Here is a 24,316-nt window from a genome sequence, read left to right as displayed (position 1 = left end):
GCTGGCACTGTCACTGGCTGTTCCCGAAAGAGGGGGCAGATGCAGAGATGGGTCCGAATGTGAAGTGGATGCGCCCCCGCTCAGGGATCCCCCAGCGCATTCGGAAGACGCTGCCCGCCCCGCCCCGCCCCGGAGGGAAGGAAGCCCGGCCTCGGCTCCGTCTCCGGGCCACGGGGTGTTGGAAGTGGGGGACCTCCTCCTTCGCCCGTCCCCCCAGTCTGGAGAACCCCAGGCTCTGCCCGCACAGGTCGCGGCTGACGTCGCCGCCGCATTTCTAGGAATGCCCCCATCCACTGACTATATTTGGCCAGGGTTTCTAGGAAGCCCCCCCCCGGCCCCCGCCCCAGCCCCCACGCGGGCCGGCGCGCTCGGCTTCCAGGCTGTCGCCCTCTCCCGGGCCGGGGAGGAGCCGCCCCGCCGCCTCCCCAGCGCGGCCAACCCCGGGCCGGCCCAGCCCCCGCCCCGGGCCGGCCACAGGGCGCTGGGGGGGCGGGGGCCGGGGGCGCGGCTTTGTGGCGGCCGCGGACCGCGGAGGCCGGGTGCAGCCCCGTCGGCTCCGCGCGCTGCAGAGCGGGGTCTTCTGCGCCCCCCGCCCATCACTCGGGTCTCGCCTGGGGAGGGGCGGACGTTTCCTCGGGAAGTACCCCACCCCCCGGGGAAGGATCTGAGGCTGGGCTTCAATCGAGACGGAGGCTGCAGGGCCCGCGGGGCGCCCCCGCCCCGAGCCCCGGCAGGCGCAGCCCCGGGGGACCCCCCGCACCCCCGGAGGAGGCGGCGGCGGTGAGTCTTCCCCTCGGGCCTGCATGGCACCCCTCCCCCGGGCCGGGGCGGGACCGCGGCAGGTGGGTGGCCGGGCCCACCGGGGCCGAGGGGGGTGCGGGGCGGCTGCCGGGGGGTGGGTGGGAACCGGAACCGGGAGGTGGCGGCTGGGGCAGCGCGCGGCTCTCCCGGGACCGGGTGCGAGACGCGTGTCTGGGCTGCGATCGCCGCCGCCCCCAGACCCCTCCGCCGCTGTCCCGGTCCCCAGAGGGGCGTGTTAGGAGATGGGAAGGGGGAGAGGCAGACCCCCATGTCCCTAAGGCTTGGGCTTGGAAATTCACGAGGCGGTGGAAAGCCCGCTCGGGAAACTGAGTCTCCGCGTGACCCCGATATCAATGCCATGCGGAGAGCAGGCCGCCCGCCCGGCCGCGCCCGCCGCTCCACGTGCGCCCCGGGCCCGGCTGGCAGGGGCGGCGGGCAGCGCCAGCCTCCGGGGCCGGGCCCTGGGGACTCCGGGAAAGCAGGGCCGGACAGGCCCCCACAGGTTGGCACCTCCCCCAGGGAAAGTTGGCTGTCCCCTCCCTCCCAGGAACGGGCAGCCGTAGCACGGTGGCTTTAGCTTTTGCTGGGCAGGGGTAAAAAAATAAAAATAAAAAAACTAGGTTCCGGGGTGCGGATCGGGGTGTTTGGGCCCGAGGCGACACCAAGTGAGGAAACAAAGTTAGAGGGAAAATTTTAAAAAGAAAAGAAAGAAGAAAAAAGAAAAAAGAAAAGGCATTTTGATTTGGCGGTGGGGGTGGCCTTTCTGGTTTCTCCTGCTTCCAGTCGCCACCGAGGGGAGCGTCGGAATGCGCCGCTCAGATCCTCTGAGGACACATCCATATTTATAATTTATTTTTAGGAGAAGTTGTGAAAAAGGAAGGGGGGCTAAAATAGGAGAAAAGGTGTGTGGGGGGCGGGCGGGAGGTGGCCTTCCCTGAACCCAGAGGCTAATTGACCTATTAAGATGGAAATAATCTCCCCCAATCTGGGCAGGCAGCAAATTTGACTTTAATGAGACAATTAAGGGCACACAAATAACTTATTTAGCTGGAAATGGGGGGCGGGAGCGGTACGAGGCATCTCAGACAGCCGGTTTCTGCCTTAGTACATTTGGGGCGCCCCTCGGTGTTAGCCCTGGGAGGGAAAAGACACCCCATGGGGTGGGCAGATACACCCCCTGCCTGCCGCAGCGATCCCCTGGCTTTTCGTGAGATGAACTGGCATCTTTGAGGGAAAACCCCGTAATGATTCCTTTAACCATCCAGGATTCTCCAAAATTTCAGCCCAAAGGCAGCCTGCCCCCGGTGCTGTGAGCCTTTTTGAGAAAGGAGGCTTTGGAGGTTGTGGTCCCAGAAACGGGGTTTTGAGGGCGAGATGAGTTTATGTTTTATCCAACTGGCCCACAAAGTCCCGCTTTTGGGGTCATTCTTAACAGCGAGGGATTCAGGCCCCAGCAGCCGCTGGAGGTGCGAGCAGAGCCGGGACACCCCCAGGCTGCGCGTCTAAAAACCGCTGGGGAAAAAGGGAGAGTTGCTACTTTCAGTAAAAGGGAAAGGCCATTTGGGGGGATATTCTCACAGGCCTGTGTGTTCCCACCTTGTTGAACCTGCTGTGTTTTGCAAGGCCTCTCTCCTTGGGAGGCGAGAAAAATGAGAAGGTTTTTCTTCCCCCAGTGGTTTAGTGAGATGTTTTTGTGGACAGGATGGGACGGGATTGTGTGGCACATTGGTTGTGTTGAAGTGTTTCAAACCCCCAAAATAAAACACCACAGAAATATGAATCGTAATGACATTAGATTTGTCTTTACATTTGTCAAAGGAGCAACCTGCTGTTTGTGTCCCCCTGGAATTGCAGTATTTCTTTGCAATTTGCTACCTCGCTGTTGAAGGCATTTTATCAGAAAGTCTGGATAATCTGTTCAGGAGAAGTCTGTAAAGTGAGGGTGGTGGGAGTACAAATGCCCCTCCCAGACATTAACCTTGTTCAGTTACAAGTAATTCACACACCGGCCCGTAGCTCTCCACTTGCAACCTATGTTATAATCATCCACACACCCTCAGTTATTTGCAAACCTGGATTTAAATGAAGTGTCCACAGCTGGGAATAGAAAAGTGAGCTGTACCTGAAAAACTTTTGAACAGAGTCCTTGATAGATTTATGACTTGATAGGCGTGGCACATGTGTACACAGATGACATTTGTGCTGCCTTGGCAAAAATAGTTCTTTACTTCCAGAGTTCTTTCTCTTTATATGGGACACGATGAAACAGCACAATTTCCAGCAGTCCACAATTCCAGCATGGCTCGTCGGTGGGAAATTGTCACGTTGTGAATTGTGTTTGTACTATGCTGAATCGCCACCCTCGGAGCTGACTGTCAAATCCTATTTGCTTTGCTAAATAAGGATATCTCAGCAAATTAGGCTTTAATGATTCTTCTACAAATAGGGTGTTTTAAGTGAATTAGCAAGCCCAGCACACTGAATGTCGCGCTAAGATACTGAGCTATAATCAAGGCAATGAAGCTGAATGTTAAAAGTACTGAATTGTTAAGTGTGGAAAATCGGACAGAATTCAGTGCTAAATGTGAGCCGATGTCTGTTTATATGGCCAGCATCCGCAAAGCCCTTTGCAACCGTGCATGTAATTGTAAATACATTCAGCAAACTTTTTCCCCCTCCAAGTTTGGAAACAGGAAAAGTAGTGTGGTGAAGAGATTAAAAATCAGTACTTTGCAGTGAGAACTCATCATTAATTCAACAAAGAATCACAGCTCCTTTTCATTTTCTTACCACCCTCCTAACTGCCCCCGAAAAAAAAATTTTTAACATGGAACTGCTGAATACACTGAATACATTTTGACTTTTCTCTTTTGCCTCTCTGTGTGAAATTTCATTAAGCAGTTGCTATTTCTCCCCCTAAAGAAGTGTGGATTTAGGAATGAAAAAAAAAAAAAAAAAACTTTGAATTTAGTTCTTAGCAATCCATAAGCCATAGCTAATCTCATAGAGAAAATGTTTCAATAGAAAAGAGTAAGGTATAGCCCAGGGTAAAATATTTAGAGATGGTGCAGAAATGAAAATAATACTTCCTTAAAAATAAAACGTGTTTATGACTCAAACCAATGAAAGTTGGAAAAGTCCCTACAAGGAAACACTCCCTCTAGATTTCTGACTTCCCACCCCCCCGCCTGGACCTTATATTAAGAGCAGAAAGAAGATTCTTGCCAGATAAACATATAGCTTCCTCATAGGAGATCGGTTCACCCTCCTTGAATTTGGATTGCAGAGTAAATACAGCTATTTTAGGCATGAAGATAAAAATGAGTCTAGTGAAAAGTTAAGGCAAACTCGGTACTTAAAATCACTTGCCAGAAAAGTACATACACAAACAAAATAAAACATCGTGGATCAGAGTTTCTTTAAGGTGGTATTTTCTTTCTTGCCTAGCATCCCGAATGCAGGAAAATATAGCATTCTTTTGCTGCTTATATTTGTAATAAAATGAAAATAAACCTTGAATAGAAACACTGACACCTACAAACATGATGTAAACAACCATAGACCTTCCAGGCCTCGTAGCCAAGTAGACTTTTCAGGGAAATAGGTGGATGGTGAAGGAGAGTTTAGAAGGAGTGGACTTTGGGGTCTCCCCCTCACCCCATGACAAGCTGAGCTCCGAGTCCTTCTCATAGTCTCTTTCCAAGGCAGCCAGTATTGAGATACTTCCATCTCAGTGTACCCAGTTTTAAGGGACATGTGCAAATGTTTACTAAGCTTTAAAAGTCTCTGATTTTACATCATCTTTATATAAAACATCTTGAGTTCACTGAACCATGAAGCAAACTTTTTTCTTAATGTCCCTGAATGGCCACACCACTGCCTAAAGGGGAACCCTCTAGAAAATGAAAATCCCTGATGCTCATGTCACAGGAAAGCCATTTTTTAAATGCTTTGGGAAGAGGGGGGTGGAGGAGGATGGCAGATGTAGGTTTTCCTTGAGGACTGGGCCTAGGCAGGCAGAGGAGTTAGTGGCTGGCTTGAGCCTGGGGTTAGCTGTGCTGTTTGGGGTGAAAGTTTGCTCAGAGACATGCAGGAGACTAGCTCTCTCGCTGGAATCACGCGTGAGCTCTGTGCCCAAGACAGCCTGGACCATGGCCAGCCGAGGCCCAGACAGTCTTACAGCCACGACTGCAGCCCAAACAAGCCCCAGACAGGTGCCTGGGGGAGTCTCTCCTCCTGGGACCCAGCCTGCAGCACTTGGGTCGGAAGGTGGGGTGTGTGACTCCCAGTGACAGCCTCCCCAGAGCCTCTGCAGGGTTTAATAGCCTGGTGGCCACGTGGGCTCTGGGGAGGGCAGAACCCCGCTTGGCTAAGCTCAGCCTGCCACATGCCTTTCGGCAGGGAAACCGATGAGGCTGTCCCACAGGCTTGGAGCAAATCCGCCCTGCGTGAGTGCAAACGCGGCTCTGGAAGATTCCGATGCAGAAGGCCCATCCGCTCTCTAGCAACAGGGCTGCAGTTCTTCAGTGGGGGTGGGCCGAGGGGGCATGGAGCTTGGCCAGCAGCAGAAGGGAACTCGTCTGAGCCACGGGGTGTCTGTTTGCTCCTGCTTCTCCATCCACCTGGGGAGCTGAGGCTGCTGCTTTCATGGGCCAGGAGGGACAGGGCTCAGCCTGGAAGTGGGATCAAGGCTTCAGAGGGCGATCAGAGGTCCTGAGGGAGGGCCAGGTGGGCAGATAAAGGGACCAGCATCTGAACCACCTTGGGGTAGGCCAAGAGGGAGAAGTGGGTGGGCACTCTGGGCTAAAACACACAGGAAAGAAGCTTGCAGCCTGCAGTGCCCTAGCATCAGAATGTGCCTGCTCCAGGAGGCTGCGCCCAGCCCTGAGTCAGCCAAACCCTTGGGACTCCCATTTGGCCCCAGTAACTGAACTCCAAGCCACCAAAAGTCCTCATGGGCTCCTGATTGTACCTTAGAACAGCATTAAAAGATCCAGACCGGGCACTTGTAGGCCATGCCATATTTAGCCTCAGGTTCACCCGGAGAATATTTTAGATCCTACTTGAAAGAAGAGATCTAGGCCGCGTTGCTGGCTGTCACATGGCAAGGATAGAGTCACTCCCTCGCAGGCCTGGCCGAGATGCCCAGAGTCCCTGCCAGAGCTTTGGGGCCATGCGATGGGTGCCCAGGAGCCAGCGAGTGCCCGGGGAGTCAGTTCCATGTTGGGAAGGCTTTTCGCCCCTGATGAAGGTTTTCATTCTAATGGTGATAAGGCCACGTCCATTCACAGAACTCACAGAGGCTGTTTTCAGCTCCTCTCTTCTCTGAGATGGCCCAATGTGATATGCCAGCTTGCTGAGTGCTCAGCCTCCTCCTCGGGTGTCAGCGACTCTGCAGGGGTTAACCCTTTCAAGGCCCTGGGGTGCTGGTGGCATGGGGGCACTAGGTCGAGCGCCCTGGGGAAGAGATCACCCTGGATTCCTTAACCCTCAGACCTTAGTGGCCAGCCCAAGAGCTGGCACCCTGTACCTCAGCAGTGAATTTTCCCCTTTAACCACACCAGCAATAACCACTGAGACCCCCTACCCAAGCCTCCGACCTTCAGTCAGTGTCCGGCCACGGAAACCAGATATTTTCATTTGAGTTTCCAAATTGACTAACTTACTCCCACTATAGAGGAGGAGGTGTGGATGGGTTCGTTGTTCTCTTAAATCATGAATGAGGGGTTGGAATAAGCATTTGGGGTCTGGGGGAAATGTTTCAAGGCTCCTGTGAGTTGCCTGGCTTTTGGGAATAATCCTGGTAGCCCTTTTGGAAACCTGCTCTGAGATTCGAGAACATTCGTGGTTTTGGGGGCACAGAGAAGGGCACGTCTGTATTGAAGCCACTGCGTGGAGACACATTTAGCTGATTATTGAGAAGAAGAGCTCCCTTTTGGGAGGCTGCGCGGAGCCGCCATGCACCATGAAAGCGTTCACTTGTTTAAAGTTTGCTCTAACTTTGTACATTTTTTCCTCTTTAGTTTTGGCTCTTGGTGCTCTGAGGGCCACCACTTCCTGCCAGCTGGTTCGTTACCGCAGGGAAAATGAGGGACTTTTGGGGGCAGATGTGTTTCCATTCCACTATCATAATGCCCCTAAAAATCCTTATTGCTCTTGCAGTATTCCTCGGGGGTCCCTGAGCCAGGAAGATGGCAGCTCTGAGTTCCTCCAGCAACTAAAAGAAGACAGAAAGGTGTTCCCCAGACTCTCCTGATAGACTTCCTTCTGGTCCCCTGGTAGATCTCCCCTCACTACGCAGAACCGGTTACCACTCTGAAAAATCAAAAGACACCATCCACAGACAGTGTTGCTAATCGTGCTTTTTGCCCTCCAGGGGCAGGACGTTGGAAATCAGGTCTGGGAGGAAGGACGGCTGTGGCTGGGGTCTCAGCGTTTGCTCTGGGGGCTCGTCCGGGGAGGTGGAGACAGTGGAAAAGAAAGGAGTGTTACCTGTTTGACTAGGCCGGGTCCTTCCAGCAGGGCCTCTGGGATCTTTACCTTGGCAGAGGGCCTTGGGTGGTCCTGGCTGGCTTGCCAGCTCCCTGAGACAGGACACTTTCCCACTCTCTGCCTCAGTTTCCTCATCTGCCAAGGGAGAGGCAACACCCCCTGCTCTGGCCTCAAAGGGTTCCTAGATGTAGCCAGTGTTACAATGAGCTCGAGTGATGTACGAGCTCTGACAGAGCTTTGAAAATGGGGAAGTCAACGCATTAAACGTGCAAGGTGTTCCTACCGATATTCACTAACACACGCCTAATTTGCGGAGACACCTCAGGCAGGAGGGGGAGACTCAGCCCAGCAGAACCACTGGAAAGTTTCTGGAGTCACCCAGGCCTGCTTTCCAGCCCAAGCTCTGTGACTCTCTTGCTGTGTCACCCCAGGTCAGTGACTCAACCTCTCTGGCCACCATTTCCTTGTGCATGACTCAGAATAGACATTTCTCAAGTCCGATATACACATCTCCTTAATGATTTTAACTGGGGCCTAGCCAAAGATGTAAATTGTTCTCATAGGTATTTCTTGCACCGCTAATTTCTATTTATGGCAAGCTGTTGGTTTTCCATTTAGGATAGGAATATAAGGGTCCTTTCATTTTTACATCAATTGGTGTACGTTTTTTTTTTTAAGTGGGTTTTTGGGGTTTTTTTTGGTGGCTGGCCAGTATGGAATCCGAACCCTTGAACTTGGTGTGATAACACCACATTCTCACCAACAGAGCAAGCTGGCCAGCCCAAGAGTGGGTTTCTTGAAAGAAAATTGTTAAGTAAATATAGTACAAGTGGCCTGACAATGGGGCAGAAATTAAGGTGGTAGTTTGTAAAGTTTCAGAGGTCTACTTTTTAAGAATTCTTGTTTCTCTTAGTGATTTTCTGCCCCTATGGAGTCGGTGTGGGGAGGAAGGAGGGGAGAGGGGTGGGTTGACAATTCAAGACTATGGAGGGCTCCAGCTGTGACAAACCTGGGTGTCACGTGTCTTCCCTGGTTGTGGGGAGGCCTTCCATGTTTCCCACCACCACTGAGACCTCTTACGTCCCCACCTCTGTGTCCATCCACAGGTCTGATTTCTCTCTCGTTTTTGGACTGCAATGACCCAGCACCCTCCTTCCTGGCTGGGACACCTCTCTGGGCCTCAGTCTTCTCAGTGAAATGGGCAGAATAATAAACCCTCTGTCCCAGAGTAGTGTGAGGACCAACGGGTTAATGAGGCTCAACACAGAGGCTATGATAGCTCGCGGACAGAGCACCAGCTCAGAGGGCCCAGGGACCGGCTGCAGCACCACAGCACCCTTGGCCTCGAGGGGCACTCGCGAAACAGGTCACCCTGTGCTGGGCCTGGGCACCAGCTCCCCAACAACCCCCAGATGGTGGCTTTGCAGGGAAACAGTGGGTACTCGGTCCCAGCCAGCAGGGGCCGACTCCAGTTTCACTTTCTGCTGTGTCATGGGGTGGGGGTGGGGTGGTGGGTGGTGGCGGGACCCGGCTGGCCAGCTGGGGTGGCACTGCGAGGCCAGCGGACAGCTGCCAGCCCAGCTGCCAGGGACCACCCCACACCCCCACCCTGTAGCCTGCCAGGATGGGGGCTGGTGAAATGGTGTCTTGAGTTGTTGGGGAGACCCCCAGAACAAGTTTTTAAGCCACACAGGCTTGAAGTTCAGAGAATTGTAGCTGTTGATTCTTGCTTCCTCGGTCAGACAGGTGTCTGTTGAGGGCCTGCTGTGTGCTGAGCACGGTGCCAGGTGCTGGGGGCATGGCAGGGCCCGAGACATAGCCCCTGCCCTCACAAGGCTCACAGTTGAGGCAGGGGAGACAGACAGACAGAAATAAATAATCCCATGTTAGGCCAAAAATTCCACACTCAACACTCAGGGTCAGAATCTCAGGGAAGGGTGGCACGCGTGGGGCTCAGCAACGTGTCGACTCCCGGGACACACAGTTAGTGAAAATCACAGACCCAGGAGCCAGCTGTCCCGTGCTTCAATCTGGGCTCTTCCACTGGCTGGTTGTGTAACCTTCTCCTCTGCCTCAGTTTCCCCGACTGTAGATGCTAGACTAACAGGTCACTGCACAGCACTGCAGAGAGGATGAACTAAATAAACATCTGTAAAAAACTAAGTACAGTGCCCAGCACTGGGTATGCGCCTTACAAGTCCCAGCTATTATCTAGGATAATAAATGTGAACTGTTACAAGAGGAAATGCGACAGTCACAGCAGGCTGACAGCTTTGGTAGTGTTGCCGAGCCTGTCCTACCTGCTAGGTGCTTTACACACCTCATCTAACGTAAGAGCCACAACCAACCCTCAGGTGAGCCTTATCAGCATCTGAGGATGGGGAAACTGAGGCTCAGGCCGGTGAAGGGATGTGTTTGAGGGCTCCCAGCTGGCAAGCAGCTCAGCCCCAGATGTGGGGCCCGTGCTTGGTTTAACGCTCTGTTATTGCCGTCCTGAAATTCTTAATAACCTTGGGACAAGGGGCCTCGTGGTTTTATTTTGCAGGTGATGTAGTCAGTGCTGCCCTGGTCTGGCATATTCCAAAGCCATCATTCTCAGCGACTGCTATCGATATATCATACAGCGGGGTCCAGAGGAATTTTCCAATTCATCAGTGTACGTTTTGTACTGGGACTGAAAACCTGGGAAGACTGAAGATTCGTTACAGGGCAGAATTGCCCAAATGTCTGTTTGTCTGTCGTCCCCGTCAGAAGGCAGGCAGGGGCAGTGCTGCTGAGAGTAGAGGCCCTGACTTCTCCATTGCTTGCCCTCAGGGCCTAGCACGTATTTGATGCCCAGTTGTGAAACGAAGCCAGTGAATTGAGGCCACTTTAGCTCCTGAACCAAGTCTACTTAAACGACATCTTCCAAGGAAGCAGGTCAGTGGTGTGGTGTCCATCCTGATCACCCCCGAGGGCTTCTGGACAGCCCCTGAAGGTGTGGAGACTCAGGTCTCCTAAGGTCCTCCCCAGCCCCAAACCTGCGTGCTAACACCTTGCAGGAGATTACTGCTTAACAGGTTCTGGTGGGGAATTCAAAGGCACACAGTCCTGTCTTCCTGGTGCCTGTTATTGTAGAAGAGGCAGAATATAGCCGAGAGAATATTCAGGCTTTAGTTCTGGGCAGATTCAAGACCCAGCTGGGGTCAGGGGTCACGATTTCCTGGACTGTTAAATGAAAAGATTTGCAGTAAAGATCCTTTTCCCTTTGAAATTAAAGTTCATCTACACTCTCAAACTCCGAAGTATAAATATTACTAAGAAGCAAAGAATGATTTCAAAAGCCTTTAAGATATTTATAACAACAATAAACATTTATACCATTCTTTGCCAGCCATTTTCACAGGTATGATCCCTTATTTCAGATAACAGTCCTATGAGGTAGTTGTTATCCTCATTTCTAAATAACATCATAACCACCAACATATATTGAGTGCTTTGTATATACGAGGCCCTTTGTGAGTATGAAGTCACTTCAGTTGCACAAGCAGCATATAAGGGAGTTATTGTTACTGTCTCCAGCTTATTGATGAGGAAACGGGCTCAGAGAGATGAACTGTCTTGTTCCAGGCCACACACCCAACCTGTGGTGAGCCCGGATCTTTCATTCCAAGGGTCAGAAACACCTTTTTCTGTAAAGGGCCAGATAGTAAATCTCTTAGGCTTTGCAGGCTATATGTTCTTTGTTGCAGCTGCTGGTCTCTGTCATTGTAACTTGAAAATAGCCATAGACAGTTCATAAATGAATGGATGTGGCTGTGTGTTCCAATAAAACTTTATTTAAAAACACAGGGAGTGGGCCGAATTTGGCCCACAGGCCATAGTTTACAGGTCTCTTTTCCAGACCGAAAGCCTGCTTTTCAGTTAGAACATCCTGAAGTTGGCCCTGTAAAGTGACTAAGGGTTGTGTGTCAGAACAGATCACCACTGTCTCTGGAGAGGTTGAGCTGACTCCTCCTTCCTTGAGGGAATTCTGAAGCTCTTGGAACTTCACAATTATTAGGACTTATTAGTGGCTGCCGTACTAGATCATCCAGGGGATTTTTAAATTGTAGTTTTAATAGCTGTCAACTGAGCAACTTTTAAAGAAGAGAGAGAGTGTTGTAGTTTAGGGGCACTTTGGCTGTGGAAGTCTCTTCTCTGAAGTCTGTCAGAATGACCAATATCTTAAGACATAAGAAGGTAACCCGAAGTGGGACAGCAAGTGTGTGTGCACGTGCATGTGTGTGCGTGTGTGTGTTTGGAGCGTTGAGAAGAGAAAGAGTGGTTTTCCCAAAGGGCAGGAGGCTGGAGCCTAAGGATTTCCAACAGGAAAGTTGGGGAGAAGGATATGCTTTTTTAAAATCAGCATTATTGAGATATTCACATAACATACAATTTACCCACTTATAGTCTACAGTTCGGTGGCTGTGAGTATATTCACAGAGTTGTACATCCGTGACCACAATCAATTTCTAGAACATCTCATCACCTCAAAAAGAAACCCTGTCCCATTTAGCAGTCATCCTCCCCACCCCAATCCTCCAACACCCCAATCCTAAGCAATCATTAACATACCTTCTGTGTCTATGGATTTGCTGATTTTGGACATTTCATATAAATGGAATCATATAATATGTGGTCCTTTGTGACTGGCTTCTTTCACTGAGCATAATGTCAAGGTTCATCCATGTTGTAGCGTGTGTCAGAACTTCATTCCTTTCTAGGCTAAGTAATATTCTATTATATGGATAGGCCACATTTTGTTATCCGTTTGTCAGCTGATGGACATATATGTTTACACATTTTGGCTATTATGAATAATACAGCTATGAATATTCATGTATAATTTTCTGTGTGGACATCCGTTTTCATTGCCCATGGGTATGTAGCTAGGTGTGGAATTGCTGGGTCATAGGGTAACTTCATGTTTAACATTTTGAGGAACTGCCAGACGCAGGTCTTATATTGCCTTTTCCAGAAATTTCCCCCCATACCCGAAAGTAGAGAAAATACTGTAACAAGCCTCCGGTGCGCATCATCAGGTTCGGCGGTGATCAGCCTTTAGGCAGCCCTGTTTTCTCTGCCTCCCCTCCTCACCACTGCACCGAGTATCCTAAAGCCAGTCCACGCACTGCACTTATGCTGCTTCTTTGGCTGAGAAGTCCACATTTTCTTTTGTCCCAAACCTTCAGTCAGAGTCTCCTACACCCACATCGTTGGCTGGATGGAATTGGGGGAGAATGGAGGAATTGGGGCAGAATCCAGAGTAGGTCAATGTGGCGTAGGGAAGGAAGGGTCTTTCCTGAGTGAGGCAGGACTCGCTACATGATTTGCAGGATCTAAGGCAAAGTGAAAATGTTTAGCTCTTTGTCCAAAAATTAAGTTCAGGATGGCTGCAGCGGAGCGTTACTCCAAGCATGGGTCCTGTGTGACTGCACAGGTTCCATACCCACGAGGCCAGCCCTGCCCTGAGGCAACCAAAAGGGTGCCCAGGCAGAACTGATTCAGCAGCCACAGGAATGTAGAACTCGGGTGCCTGGGAGAGATGTGAGCACCCCTCACCCCCATTCCCTGGAAAGGCTCCAAGGATAGCTGGGTCTCCCATGGCATGTGGGACAAGGTTCAAGCCCATTTCATTTGACTCTCCAAAAATAAGATGACCCCAGCTGACACGGGGGTTATGAGCACTTAAAAAAAAAAATTACCATTTGTCTTAAGCCTTCTTCCCCAACAGCCCACAGTTATTTTATTTGGCCGTACTGTTTTATCCTGGATTCTGAGTGTACTGTGATAACCCAGCAGAAGACAGGGCTGCAGTCTTAAGAACAGAGTCCTGCTGGTTAGCAAAGAGTCCAGAGCTGCAGCAGAACCAGGGATGCCCAACAGAAGCAGGTGGCCATGGTAGACATTGGCAACCGATCGAGGGGCCCAACCCCTCCCAGCTCAGACAGAACTCCGAAGACAGACTTCACCAACCCAATGAACCTTCCTGTGCTGATCCAGACTCTCAACCCATGAATTCATGATCTGCTTTCCTGCAGACACTCAGAGATGCAGAGCCTCCAGCGAGTGTTGGGATGACACCCAAGGGTGCACTTACAGTAACAGAGCCTTGTCCTGAAGGGGGATACGATACGACTGGGAAAGGTGGGGCCAGGGAGCAGAGAGGGGCTCTTGGAGGAGAGAAGAGAGAAGGACCTTGCAGGCCTCCCGTTCTCTGTGGGATGTTCATTGATTTGTTCCACTGCTTGTGTACCTGATATACACAGGCGCTGCATAGTAATCAGCCGGACAGATGCAGTTCCTACTTTTCCAGGCAGGAGAGGCAATCATAAACCAAAGGTCAAAAAGCATTTTAAATTTGATCAAAAAAATGACAATTGCAAAAAACTACAGCAGCAGGTCTGAGTAAATCCCATTGGCAGCTTTGGGGTGTGTAGACAGTCACGGTGGGATCTTACAGCAGTCTGTCTCATGATTGAGACAATTCTCAGCATCACAGCAGAGTGAATGTAGAAGCAGCACAGTCAGAAAGCCTTGGAGGAGGCAGGGAGCCCTTTTTAAAAATTTCCCACCAGCAGCCCCTCCGCACATCTCCGGTAATAGACCCGCCAGAGTACATGTGGGAGTGTGGCCAAATATGGCTGCTAGGCTCGGCCCTCCCCTACAGTAATTGGTTGTCCTGGGCACCTGATCCAGTGTGACCAATCACAGCAGCCCACACCTGAACAAGGTCACAGTTATTGGCCCAGGTGTGGTCATGTGACACATGAAGGGCAAATGCAGGCCTGTCCTCCTGGAGCTGGTGGGAAAGGTTCTTTTATTTCCAGGCCTTAAGGTGGTGGACTCAGCACTGCCGTGGCCCCAGAGACCGAGGCCAGTAAGCAAAGAGGAGGAGAAAAGAGAGATGGAATGGGGGACGCGGGCAAGAAGAGCCCCCGGAGCCTTCCAGTCCCTGGATCCTAGAGCAGCTCATCCTACCTACCAGGGAACAAATCCCCCATTTTCCCTTAGATCAGTTTCAGTTTCAGTTGTTTGTGTCCCAGAGCGTCCCAATTCAGGACTTAGGGCCTGTTTTCCTTTTCGTGAATTGTGGAACTAAAAGGGGTAGTCAGCTCAGAACTCATATTCTTGTCGCGGTACACCTGCTGTACTGAAGAATAAAGCCACCCAGGACGCTTCTCCACGTTCTCCAGCACCCCTCCAGTTAATTTCCAGCTGAATCAGAGCTCAGCACTTATGCTTGGGCATCTTCAGGTCCTGCCCCCTCTGCCTGCCTCCAACTCCCCAACCTTACCTCCAACGCACTTGTCCTGGCCTCTGCTGAGCCTCCCACCTTATATTTGCAACGACGCGTTTATGACTGTTCCCCCCATGGGTGGAGACACGAGCGTGGGGACCCAGGCCTCGCTCATCTTTGCTCCCGCACACAGCAGGCAGGCAGCAGGCATGGGAGGCGGAGGAGGAGGAAGCAGGGGGGAGAGGGGAGCTCGCTCCTATTTACTCTTTTCCAACCAGTCCTCACCGGAAGGGTCAAGTCCTGTGTTTTCGTTCCTCTGCCGAATACTCTTCCCTCAGGTGGACACACGGCCCGTGCCCTCACCTGCTTCGGCTTCTGCTCCCATGTCGCCTTCTCAGTAGCCTGTTTTTTCCCCATCCCCTTCCTAGACCCCCGTCCCTCTTTCCTGCTTTCTCATTCTCTCTCTCTCACCTTCTACCACCATCAGCCCTTCTCCGTGTTCTGTTTGTTTACTGTCTCCCTCACTTAATTTAATTAATTTAATTTAAATGTCAACTCCAGGTGGGCAAGCATCCTTATTTTGTTCTCTGCTGGTTGTATCCTCAGCACCTAGAGTGGAGCCTGTCACTAGTAAGAGGTTCAATAAATATCTGGAATGAATGAACTTTTTGTGTTTGCCAAAACACACAGGACTACTGAACTTGTTTTCTAAAGTATCTATTCATTCCATGCGTTTTGCACATATTAGGAAAGTCAGGTTATACGTTAGTTTCCGAGAGCTGCTATAACAAGTTACCACAAACCGCGGAGTTTAAAACAGAAATTTATTATTTCACGTCTCTGGAGACCAGAAGTTGGAAATCTAGCAGGGATGCACTCCCCCCGGGTGCTGCAGGGGAAAATTCGTTCCTTGTCTCTTCCAGCTTCTGGTGGCTCTGGAGTAATGCAGCCAGTCTCTGATTCCGTCTCCTAACGTTCCTCTTCCCTGTGTGTCTGTCTCTGCTTCTGTCTTATAAGGATACCAGGATTGCATTAGGGCCCATCTGGATAATCCAGAATAAACGCCTCCTCTCAAGATCCTTAATTTAATCAGATCTTTTGCCATATACACTATTCACAGGTTCCAGGAATTGGGAAATGAACATATTTTTCATCTCTCTCGGAACCACCATTTAGCCTACTACAAGTTCTTTGCATAAAGAAACCAGAAAAGCAAAGATTCCTACCACCACTCCATGTCCTAACAGGCATGTAGAGTATTATCATTGTATTATTAGTATTCCAATCACAGTGTAGAAATTATCTTTTTGGGGGGGTAAGGGGGCAGCTAGCCCGTACAGGTGTTATCAGCACCACACTTTAACCGACTGAGCTAACCGGCTAGCCCTGGAAATGATTTTTAAAACACTTTTATGGTTTTTAATGATCCCACGTTTAAAAAATAATACCATGCTTATGGTAAGAAAAATAGGACAAAAAAGAATAAGGTGGGAAATAAAGGGGCCCCTTTGCAATTTTTCTCTAACTCCAACCTCACTTACTAAGAAGTACCCATGGCATGCCATTGGCACAGTCTTCATGTATTTTGTAAGCACAGTCAAATGCACACACTTTTCTTTGCTCATAATGTTAAAAAGTTGGGGGCGTTATAATACATCCCAAAGATACGACGGCTCCCAGGCCCACCTTCTTTCTAATGACTTCTAGCATTGCACCAGACTTAATCTGTCCCCTACTGACCAACATTTCATTTAACTCCAGGATTTTGCCTTTATAACATATATACTCTTTGGCACGTGGCCAAGTATACTTGTAGGATAAATTCCTAGAAGTGGAATTTCTGGTTGGAAAATATGTGCATCTTTAATTCCTACAGCTATTGCCCAATGCCCTTTAAAAAGGCTGTATCATTTGCATGCCCTTCAGCGATGCATTTGTGGTGGGGGGTGGGGGGGCCTGTTTCTGACACCCTTTCCCACTCCTGCAAGGATGCAGCAAATCAGGGAAGGCAAGTTACAAATGAGGTAAGTGGATTTTCTCTGTGGGCCTGGGTGGGGGTGGACATGGCCTCCAAGGCTGTCCCTGTAGCTTCCTTTTTTTGGTGGCTGGCCAGAACGGGAATCTGAGCCCTTGACCTTGGTGTTATAACACCGTGCTGTAACCAACTGAGCTAACCGGCCAGCTCTGTCCCTGAAGCTTTCTGAGGACATAAACTGTTCAGAGCTTTTGTTAGTTTGGGTTTTATAAACAAAAGCAGAGTCTGGGGAGGTGAGCCAGAGCCATGCAGCGAGAAGCGTTGTGCAAGGCAGTATTTATTTCTTTAGTGCAGTTAGAACTTAAATATGGTCAAAACATATTCTTCTTTTCATTTGCACAAACAAATATGTTCCCAGGCTGACACCTTCGATGCCAAGTTTCTAGGGGAAACGAAATTCTGCTGTGAGATTATAAACCACCAGAGAGAAGATGAGAACGGAAAAGCCGCTGAGAGCTGGACACACCCAGACTGGGCTGCTGAGAGACGTCTCTTTCTGTCTTGGTTGCAGATAAACCTGCCAGTAATTTCAGTGAATGAAACATGGAACACGTCAAGGCCAGAGGATGGAAAAGGCTCCAGTTTTGATAAAAGGAGGCCTGCTTGGCTTGGAATCTTCCCTCCTACCAGTCAGGAGATACAAAGATGTTCCCAGAAAGGGACTGATGAACTGAGGGAAAAGAAACGAAGCCAATGTGAGTTGCCTCTCAGGGCTGTGCTGATATAAAACCAAACAAATTGAAATTGTTCCAAGAGAGGGGATTAAAGCAACATGTTATTTTGAGTGATTGCTTAATTTATTGAGCTGTGGCTGGATCTGTAATGAAATACAGCCCTTGCAACTGATAACCTCCTGCTGCAATTGAACTTCTACAATTAAGGGAATATCTTCCGAGAGTTTCTCTGGAACGGCTCAGAATTCTTAGCCTCTGTGGTGGGGTGCTTCTGAACTCATTTTCCAGGCAAGCTTTTTTTTTTTTTTTTTTTTTTTTTAAAGAGAGTGGCAGGCTGATGCTAATAGAGAAAATAAGCAGCATTTTATTGAGTGCCTTGTGTGCACCAGGTGCTCTATATACATTATCTCTAATCCCAACAATATCCCAGTGAAATAACCCTTATTATCCCCTATTTTGCAGATGTTAGGTATGAGACATTAGGTAATTTTCTAGAGTGGTGCTGTCCAAGATGATAGCTACTAGCCACTTGTGCCTATTTATGTTTAAATTTGTTAAAATTAAATAAATTTCAAAATTCACTTCCTAGGTTGCACTAGCAATGAGTTCAAGTGCCCAACAGCCCTATGTGGCTAGTGGCTACCACACTGGACAGTGCAAATACAGACCATTCTGGCGATGGCAGAAAGTTCTGTTGATCAGCCCTGGTCCAGCAGTGTCACAGCTACAACCTAGCAGTGTCGGAATTCAAACCCAAGCTAGTGGGCTTTGAAGGTAGAGTTCTTCTACCAACCCCCTTGCTTCCTTCTCTGTCTGCAGAGAAGCAAAGACTAGCACAGTGATCTGAAACCCTGGCTGCACATTAGAATTACCAGGATTTCTTTTTAAAAAAAATTTGATGGTAGGTGCTGTGGATTGGATGTCCCCCCAAAGCTCATTGAGATTTAATCCCCATTGTGACAGTGTTAAGAGGATGGGAAATCCTATTATGGTAATTGAAAGGTGGGGTCCTGAAGGAGTGATTAGATTATGAAGACCATGCCATAGTGAAGGGTTAATCCACTGATGGCTTAATGGTCATCGTGGGCGTGGGTCTGATGGCTTTAAAAGGAGAGCGAGGGAGGAAGTTATTCTCTCCCTCTCTCTGCTCAGCCCTCTGCCATGTGACACCCTGCGTTGCTGTCACCACCCACCAACAAGGCTCTCACCAGATGTATTCCCTGGACTTTGGACTTCCCAGCCTCTGGAACTGTAAGCAATAAATATTGTTTCTTTTTAAATTACCTGGTTTCAGGTATTTCTTTTTTTTTTTTTTATAAGAGATGACCGGTAAGGGGATGTTAACCCTTGACTTGATGTTGTCAGCACCACGCTCTCCCAAGTGAGCTAACCGGCCATCCCTATATAGGGATCCAAACCCATGGCCTTGGTGTTATCAGCACCACACTCTCCCGAGTGAGCCATGGGCCGGCCCTGGTTTCAGGTATTTCTGTTATAAGCAACAGTAGGGTCTCAACCCAGAGATTCTGACTTAATTGGGATTAAAGGAGGTGGGGACAGGCATCAGAGGTTTTTATAATTCCTCATGTGATTTCTAAATGCAGCCAAGATGGAGAGCAGCTTCATGAGAGGAACCACACACAGGGCGATGGAAGGCACTGGCTCGTCTGCCATGAGAATGCAGCCTCTTGTGGACCCGGAAGTGGGCTCCTCTCAGGTCCGCTTCTAAACCTCCTCATCAGAGAGCCCAGGTTCATTTCTGAGGGAAAGACTTATTAAGTGCTTTTTCAGGTGCTCCCAGCATCATGGGAGACAGAACGGGGAGCTTTGCTTTTAGAAACAGGTTTGTCACGCATCAGGGAACAAAGTAATTGCACGTGGAAGATCCCAGAGACGAGGTGAAAAACCTGTAGCCCCAAATGCGAGTTGCAAGCATCAGAGTGAACTCATGCTCTATTTTGCCTTTCAAAAAAAAAAGCATGTGTTTGCTAGCTGTGCCCATTGAAAAGGTTACAAGTAATGACCTATTCCATAGCAGTGAGCACCCCAGCACCCGGGTTATGGTCTCTGAACACCACTTCAACTACAAAGAGGGGCTCCATGGAGAGATGGCCAATACCAGGTTTGAGGCAAGAAATGTTCAAGATGACCCTGGGGTGTCTTGTCATTCCATGCTTCCTTGATAGCAGGGAAGCTGTCAACCACTTCTGGGGTCATGTCAAAAAGAAAGCAGGAGACAGTGTGAAGAGGCTCCCACTGGCTAAAGATGGGACAGTTTGAGCATCAATAATAATAACAACTGCACTGGATTGAAACATTCCATATATGTCCAAATCTATGAATTCACAATGATACTTAGAAAAATATATGTATATATGTATATACCCATTTGTCCTCATTTTGAAAACTGCAAAGAGAAGGGATCAAGCATTTACCCTTTTTGATATGAGCCATACTTTATGCTACCCAAATAGTTAAGTTGACACTCTTTAAAGACATATTCCCGTTAACAAAGAGTAATAGAATTAGTATGCCACCATTTTGCAATCTCTGATAAAATAATGGATCTAGACAGTGATCGATAGCTGCTAACATCACAGAGAGAGACCAACCAGATCTCATGTGCCTTTGAGTGGAAAAACAAAACAGTGTGGCAGTAGTCATACCAGAAAAAAAAAAAAAGAATCAAACCTGAAACTAAGTGAGCTTCTCGATCTAACTACCAATTTATAAGAAATACAGGGGAGAGGAGAATGGGTAACACCTCTATGGAGATGCCATAAGCAAAATCCGGACTGTAGGCAGCTCTACAGAACAGACAGCCCGGTTTCTTCAGCAAATGGATTGCAAGGGAAGGAAAGAGAACCTAAAGATTAAGAATGATGTAAGAGACATACCAACTGATTGCAATATAGGAACCTTATTAGGAACCTGGTTTTAACCATTGTAAGGAAAACATTTACAAAACAACCAGAGAAATTTGAATGCAGATTGGGTATTTGCTGCTATTAAAAGCATTGCTGTTAGTTTTAGTAGGGGTGATGGTAGGAAAAAAAATAATTTTTTTTGGAGTCCTATACTGAAATATTTGCAAAAGAAATGATTGATGTCTGGAATTTGTTTCAAAATAACCTGGGATGAGGGAGGAGGGGAAGGGGTATTGATGGAACGAGACTGGCCAAGGGCTGGCGATTGCTGAAGTTGGATGATGGGTAGCTGGGGTTCATGGTACCACACACCCTATTCCTATGTGTGCCTGAAGTTTTACATAAGAAAAAGAGAAGTAAAGACCAGGCTTTTCCTTCCCTTCTGTCAAGGATATTGGGTTGGTCTGCCCAGCCCACTGCTGGCATCTCCAGGACAAGCCTGGGCAGCACACTTGAGCGGCGTCTTCCGGCATCCCCTCCCCCTACGCCCCCAGCTCTACAGCAACCAGCAGGAAGGGAAAGCAGCATCCAAAAGGCTCCAGTCCTCACGAGGGTCAGAGCTGCCCCCTACACCGTTCCCCTTCACTCTTGTCCCTGTGCAGCCCCTAAGGAAGCAGAGGCCAATTCATGGAGTGAATAGGACCCTGAATCTGATCCTGGTTCAAATTATGACTTCATCACATAATGGCAGAACCTTTATCCTCCCTGGGCCTCAGTTTTCTCATCTGTAAAATGGGCCTAATGGGACCTCAACTAAACAAATCTTTATTATGGAGGGTCAGTGGCAAAATTTGAGATGTAAGTGTGCTTAATTACATCCCAGTTTTTGAAAAAACTGGAAGTCACTACTGAGCAGATACCCTAACCCTCAGTCTTGCTTTTCACGAACCAGAATATCCATACTTTCCAACTCCTGAGTTTCTAGCTATGGCAAACTCACAGAATAATTTCACTTAACTTAATGCTCACATTTCCACGAGGTAAGTCTGTTATTCCCATCTTATGGCATGGGGAGGAAGGGTACCTTGCCCTAGGCCACACTGTTGGAATGTGGGCCCTGTCGTCTATGCTCAGCGCTCTGTGCCTGATTGTTTTGTGATGCAGCAGCAGGGTCAGGAAATCAGTGCTGCCAGGAGACCAAAAAGCTCTCCAGATCAAACTTCATTTTGCAAATGAAGAAATTGGCCCAGAGAGGCCAAGTAACTTGTCTGAGGACACACAGCAAATTAGCAGCCAAGCCTGTGTCCAGGCTTCTTGGGGAGAAGGTTCAGAGAAGCCCCATGTGGTGAGGAAAGCTAACTCTTATTGCCCCATTTAATCCTGTCCCAGAGGGGGGCGACCAACCATTGCAGTTTGCCTGGGACCAAGGGATTTCTTGGGACTGGGGACTTTAGGTGGTAAAAGCAGGAAAGCCCTGGACCAACTGGGTTGAGTTTGTCACTGTATCCCACAGACAGTGAGGTGTCTAAGTGGATGTCTCCCAGGAAACAAGGTTCTGGGATGGAGCTGGCTTAGGAGAACCATCAACAAGACCCCATAAAAGTATAGTCGTGTGTCACATAACGTTTTGGTTAAGGGTGGACTACATATACGATGATGGTCCCATAAGACTACAATGGCTGTCCCATATAGCCTAGATGTGTAGTAGGCTACACCATCTATGTCTGTGTAAGTACACTCTGTGATGTTCGCACAACAACAAAGTCACCTAATGACACATTCAGAATGCATCCCTGCTGTGAAGTGGTGCATGACTGTACTGGGGTTTCGTGCCTGTGGTCCCCTGGGGGTACCACCCATATGTCATCTCAGTGGCCTCTGAAGTGGGTCATGGCCTGGCATCCTTCCTTGCTCCTCTCCCATCAGTTCTTTCTCCAACAGCCAGAGTCCTCTTTCTAAATCATAAATCTAATTGCCCCATGCCCGTTTCTAAATCTAAATGGTTTCCCACTTTTCCCATTGCTTTAGGATAAACTCTAAACTTTGCAAGCCCAGGAGGCCTTGGGTGGGCTTGCTCTGGAGCCCACCCCACCCCGACGAAATTTCAAACAGGGCCAGGATACCAGAGACCTTCTAACTGCACCGTCCCCTCACCCACATGCCCTTCTGGCGTTCCACCTCTCTTCACAGCATCGCACAGTAGTCATCACGTAGCTATTTGGATGATTATTAATATGTAGTCTCCCCTACCCCTGGCTAGACTGTCAGGGGCAGGGGCAGCTCTGTGATGTTCACTTCTATTTTACAGCCCCTGACACAGTGGTGACACATGAATGACACAATAGTCATCAAAGGGCCCCACCAACGCCACCATCACCTCCAACCGGGCCTCCATCTGAAATCACAGAAACCCTCCGTAGCCTCCCAGACCTCCAGTTCCCATTGCAATCAGGCTGGTATCCTTGATGTCACAGAATGGGAGATGATTCCAAAAAAAGATTTGCAAAGAGGCAGCCAGGATGGGGTGCGTTTTTCTTTAATTATTATATTGTTCTGTCCACTCTTTGTTATCTCTGTTCACATCCCTACTTGAGCACCAGCTTAGGAAAAAACAAAACCAAAACAAAAATTAGCCCCCGAGTTTAGACAAGACAGCTTGCTAGTGGTTCTCTCACTCCTGTAATTAATGCTGAAAATGTTCATTACTTGCCTTGGCTGCAAAGGTAATAATAAAAATGCGCAGCCTGACTACTTGGCTGCTAATTCCCTTCTTGGTGTTTTTCTTCCCCTTTCCTTAAATTAATTCCAGAGTTCTTCCAGATTTCTCGTTGCTAAGCTGTAAAGTTCCAGGTTTCACGGCGTGGCTGCTAATTGGCAGGGAGTTCCCAGGCAGCTCCAATCAGAACCTGGTTGCTGAAAGGAGTGTCCACATCGCAGCTCGCCTGGGGGTTTCGGAATTTTCTCGATGACATTATGAACCACAGAAGTCTTTGTCTAACTCTGTGGAACCCGTTCTCTTAATCAGGTTGTTGGGGGATTCCATAGATCCTGGAATTTCCCTGGGGTTGTGGAGAGTCCTTGGGTAGCAGGGTTAGAGTAGTGACAGGTATGCTCAGGGGTCATTCACGGCTGACCACAGATGGACAGTGTGACCCCACACCCCAGGGCAGGAGGGATGCCTCAACCCCCGCCAGGACTGACCTCTCACGTCCATCTCCCGAGCTCGGTGAAAGACTGTCTGGAGGAGGCTGGAGAAAACTGGATGCCGTTGAACTTGGGATTGCGGGGGTGACGGCCACATTTGTAAAGGACTTTAAAAAACATGGATAGAAGACCATTCTGGTGTCCTACCTCTAGAATCCTAATGAAAACCACCAGCATGAACTGAGTCCCTACTCTGTGCCAGAAGCTACATCCACGTGTCTTGCCATCCTGAAACTCCCATCAGACAAATTGGAAACAGCTGCTGGTTTTGCTTGCTGCTTCCATCTTTCAGGAGCAGGGAGGTCATGTGACCCAGTCCTGGCCACACTGATTGGCTCTGGGTTGGGCACATGACCAAGCTGGACCAATCAGAATCTTCCTTGGGATTTTTCTGCCAGAACTAAAGGAAAAGCCTCCCACTTCCCACCATGGCATTTGCTGAGCTGTTGGCCACTGCAAAAACATGTGGAAGGTGTACGAAGTCCTCAAAGCCCTGTGACAATGCTTGAGCCCCAATGCAGCCATAGGGAAAGCCAGATCTACTCCCTGGGTTTTACAGTTACAGGAATAGTAAATTCTCTTTCTGCTGAAGCCAGTTTGCCTTGTGTGTTTGTTTCTTTTAAACTGACAGAGTGCTAAGTGACGGGGACACATACTCTCCCCATGTGATGTCTGGCTCTGGGATGGGCAATTTGTGTATATTCCCATATAGGGTCCTCACAATCACTTGGGGAGATATTCCGTTTTGCAGATGGGGAAACTGAGGTTCAGAGGGGTAATACTGCCACTACATGCTCAGGGATTCAGACCTGGGCTAATTCTTGGATGTCTTGGTGGCCCCTCAAATTCAACTTGTCCAAAACTGAATTCAAAACCCTTCCCCTCCAAACCTGATTTCCCTTTAGGGTCCCCCATCTGTCAGTCTAGTGGTGCTAACTAGAAACCAGGAGCCTTCCCTGACCCCACCCTATCCCTCTCGCCA

The 24,316-nt window shown here is 49.1% G+C and overlaps 1 protein-coding gene across 1 annotated transcript; it reads left to right on the top strand.

The window, feature by feature from the left end:
* Positions 1-47: 47 nt before the first annotated feature.
* LOC134381002 (collagen alpha-1(I) chain-like) lies at positions 48-23,925 on the top strand. Its single transcript, XM_063101097.1, has 6 exons — positions 48-247; positions 348-780; positions 17,101-17,284; positions 18,416-18,514; positions 18,868-18,980; positions 22,439-23,925. The coding sequence occupies exons 1-6, from the start codon at positions 48-50 to the stop codon at positions 22,454-22,456; spliced, it is 1,047 nt and encodes a 348-aa protein (XP_062957167.1). The 3' UTR covers positions 22,457-23,925.
* The last annotated feature ends 391 nt before the right edge of the window (positions 23,926-24,316 follow it).

This window comes from Cynocephalus volans, chromosome 6, assembly GCF_027409185.1.
Source record: "Cynocephalus volans isolate mCynVol1 chromosome 6, mCynVol1.pri, whole genome shotgun sequence".
Taxonomy (NCBI): domain Eukaryota; kingdom Metazoa; phylum Chordata; class Mammalia; order Dermoptera; family Cynocephalidae; genus Cynocephalus; species Cynocephalus volans.
Note: the sequence above shows the minus strand (reverse complement) of the source record. Positions and strands in the feature narration are given on the sequence as shown.

What these genes read in the sequence shown, in the direction of transcription:
- LOC134381002 (XM_063101097.1), top strand. Translation starts at nt 48, where the DNA reads ATGGGTCCGAATGTGAAGTGGATGCGCCCCCGCTCAGGGATCCCCCAG. An exon ending in GGAAAAGAAACGAAGCCAAT is followed by an intron (nt 17,285 to 18,415) that starts GTGAGTTGCCTC and finishes CTCTCTGCTCAG; the next exon opens with CCCTCTGCCATGTGACACCC. An exon ending in ACTTCCCAGCCTCTGGAACT is followed by an intron (nt 18,515 to 18,867) that starts GTAAGCAATAAA and finishes TTCTAAATGCAG; the next exon opens with CCAAGATGGAGAGCAGCTTC.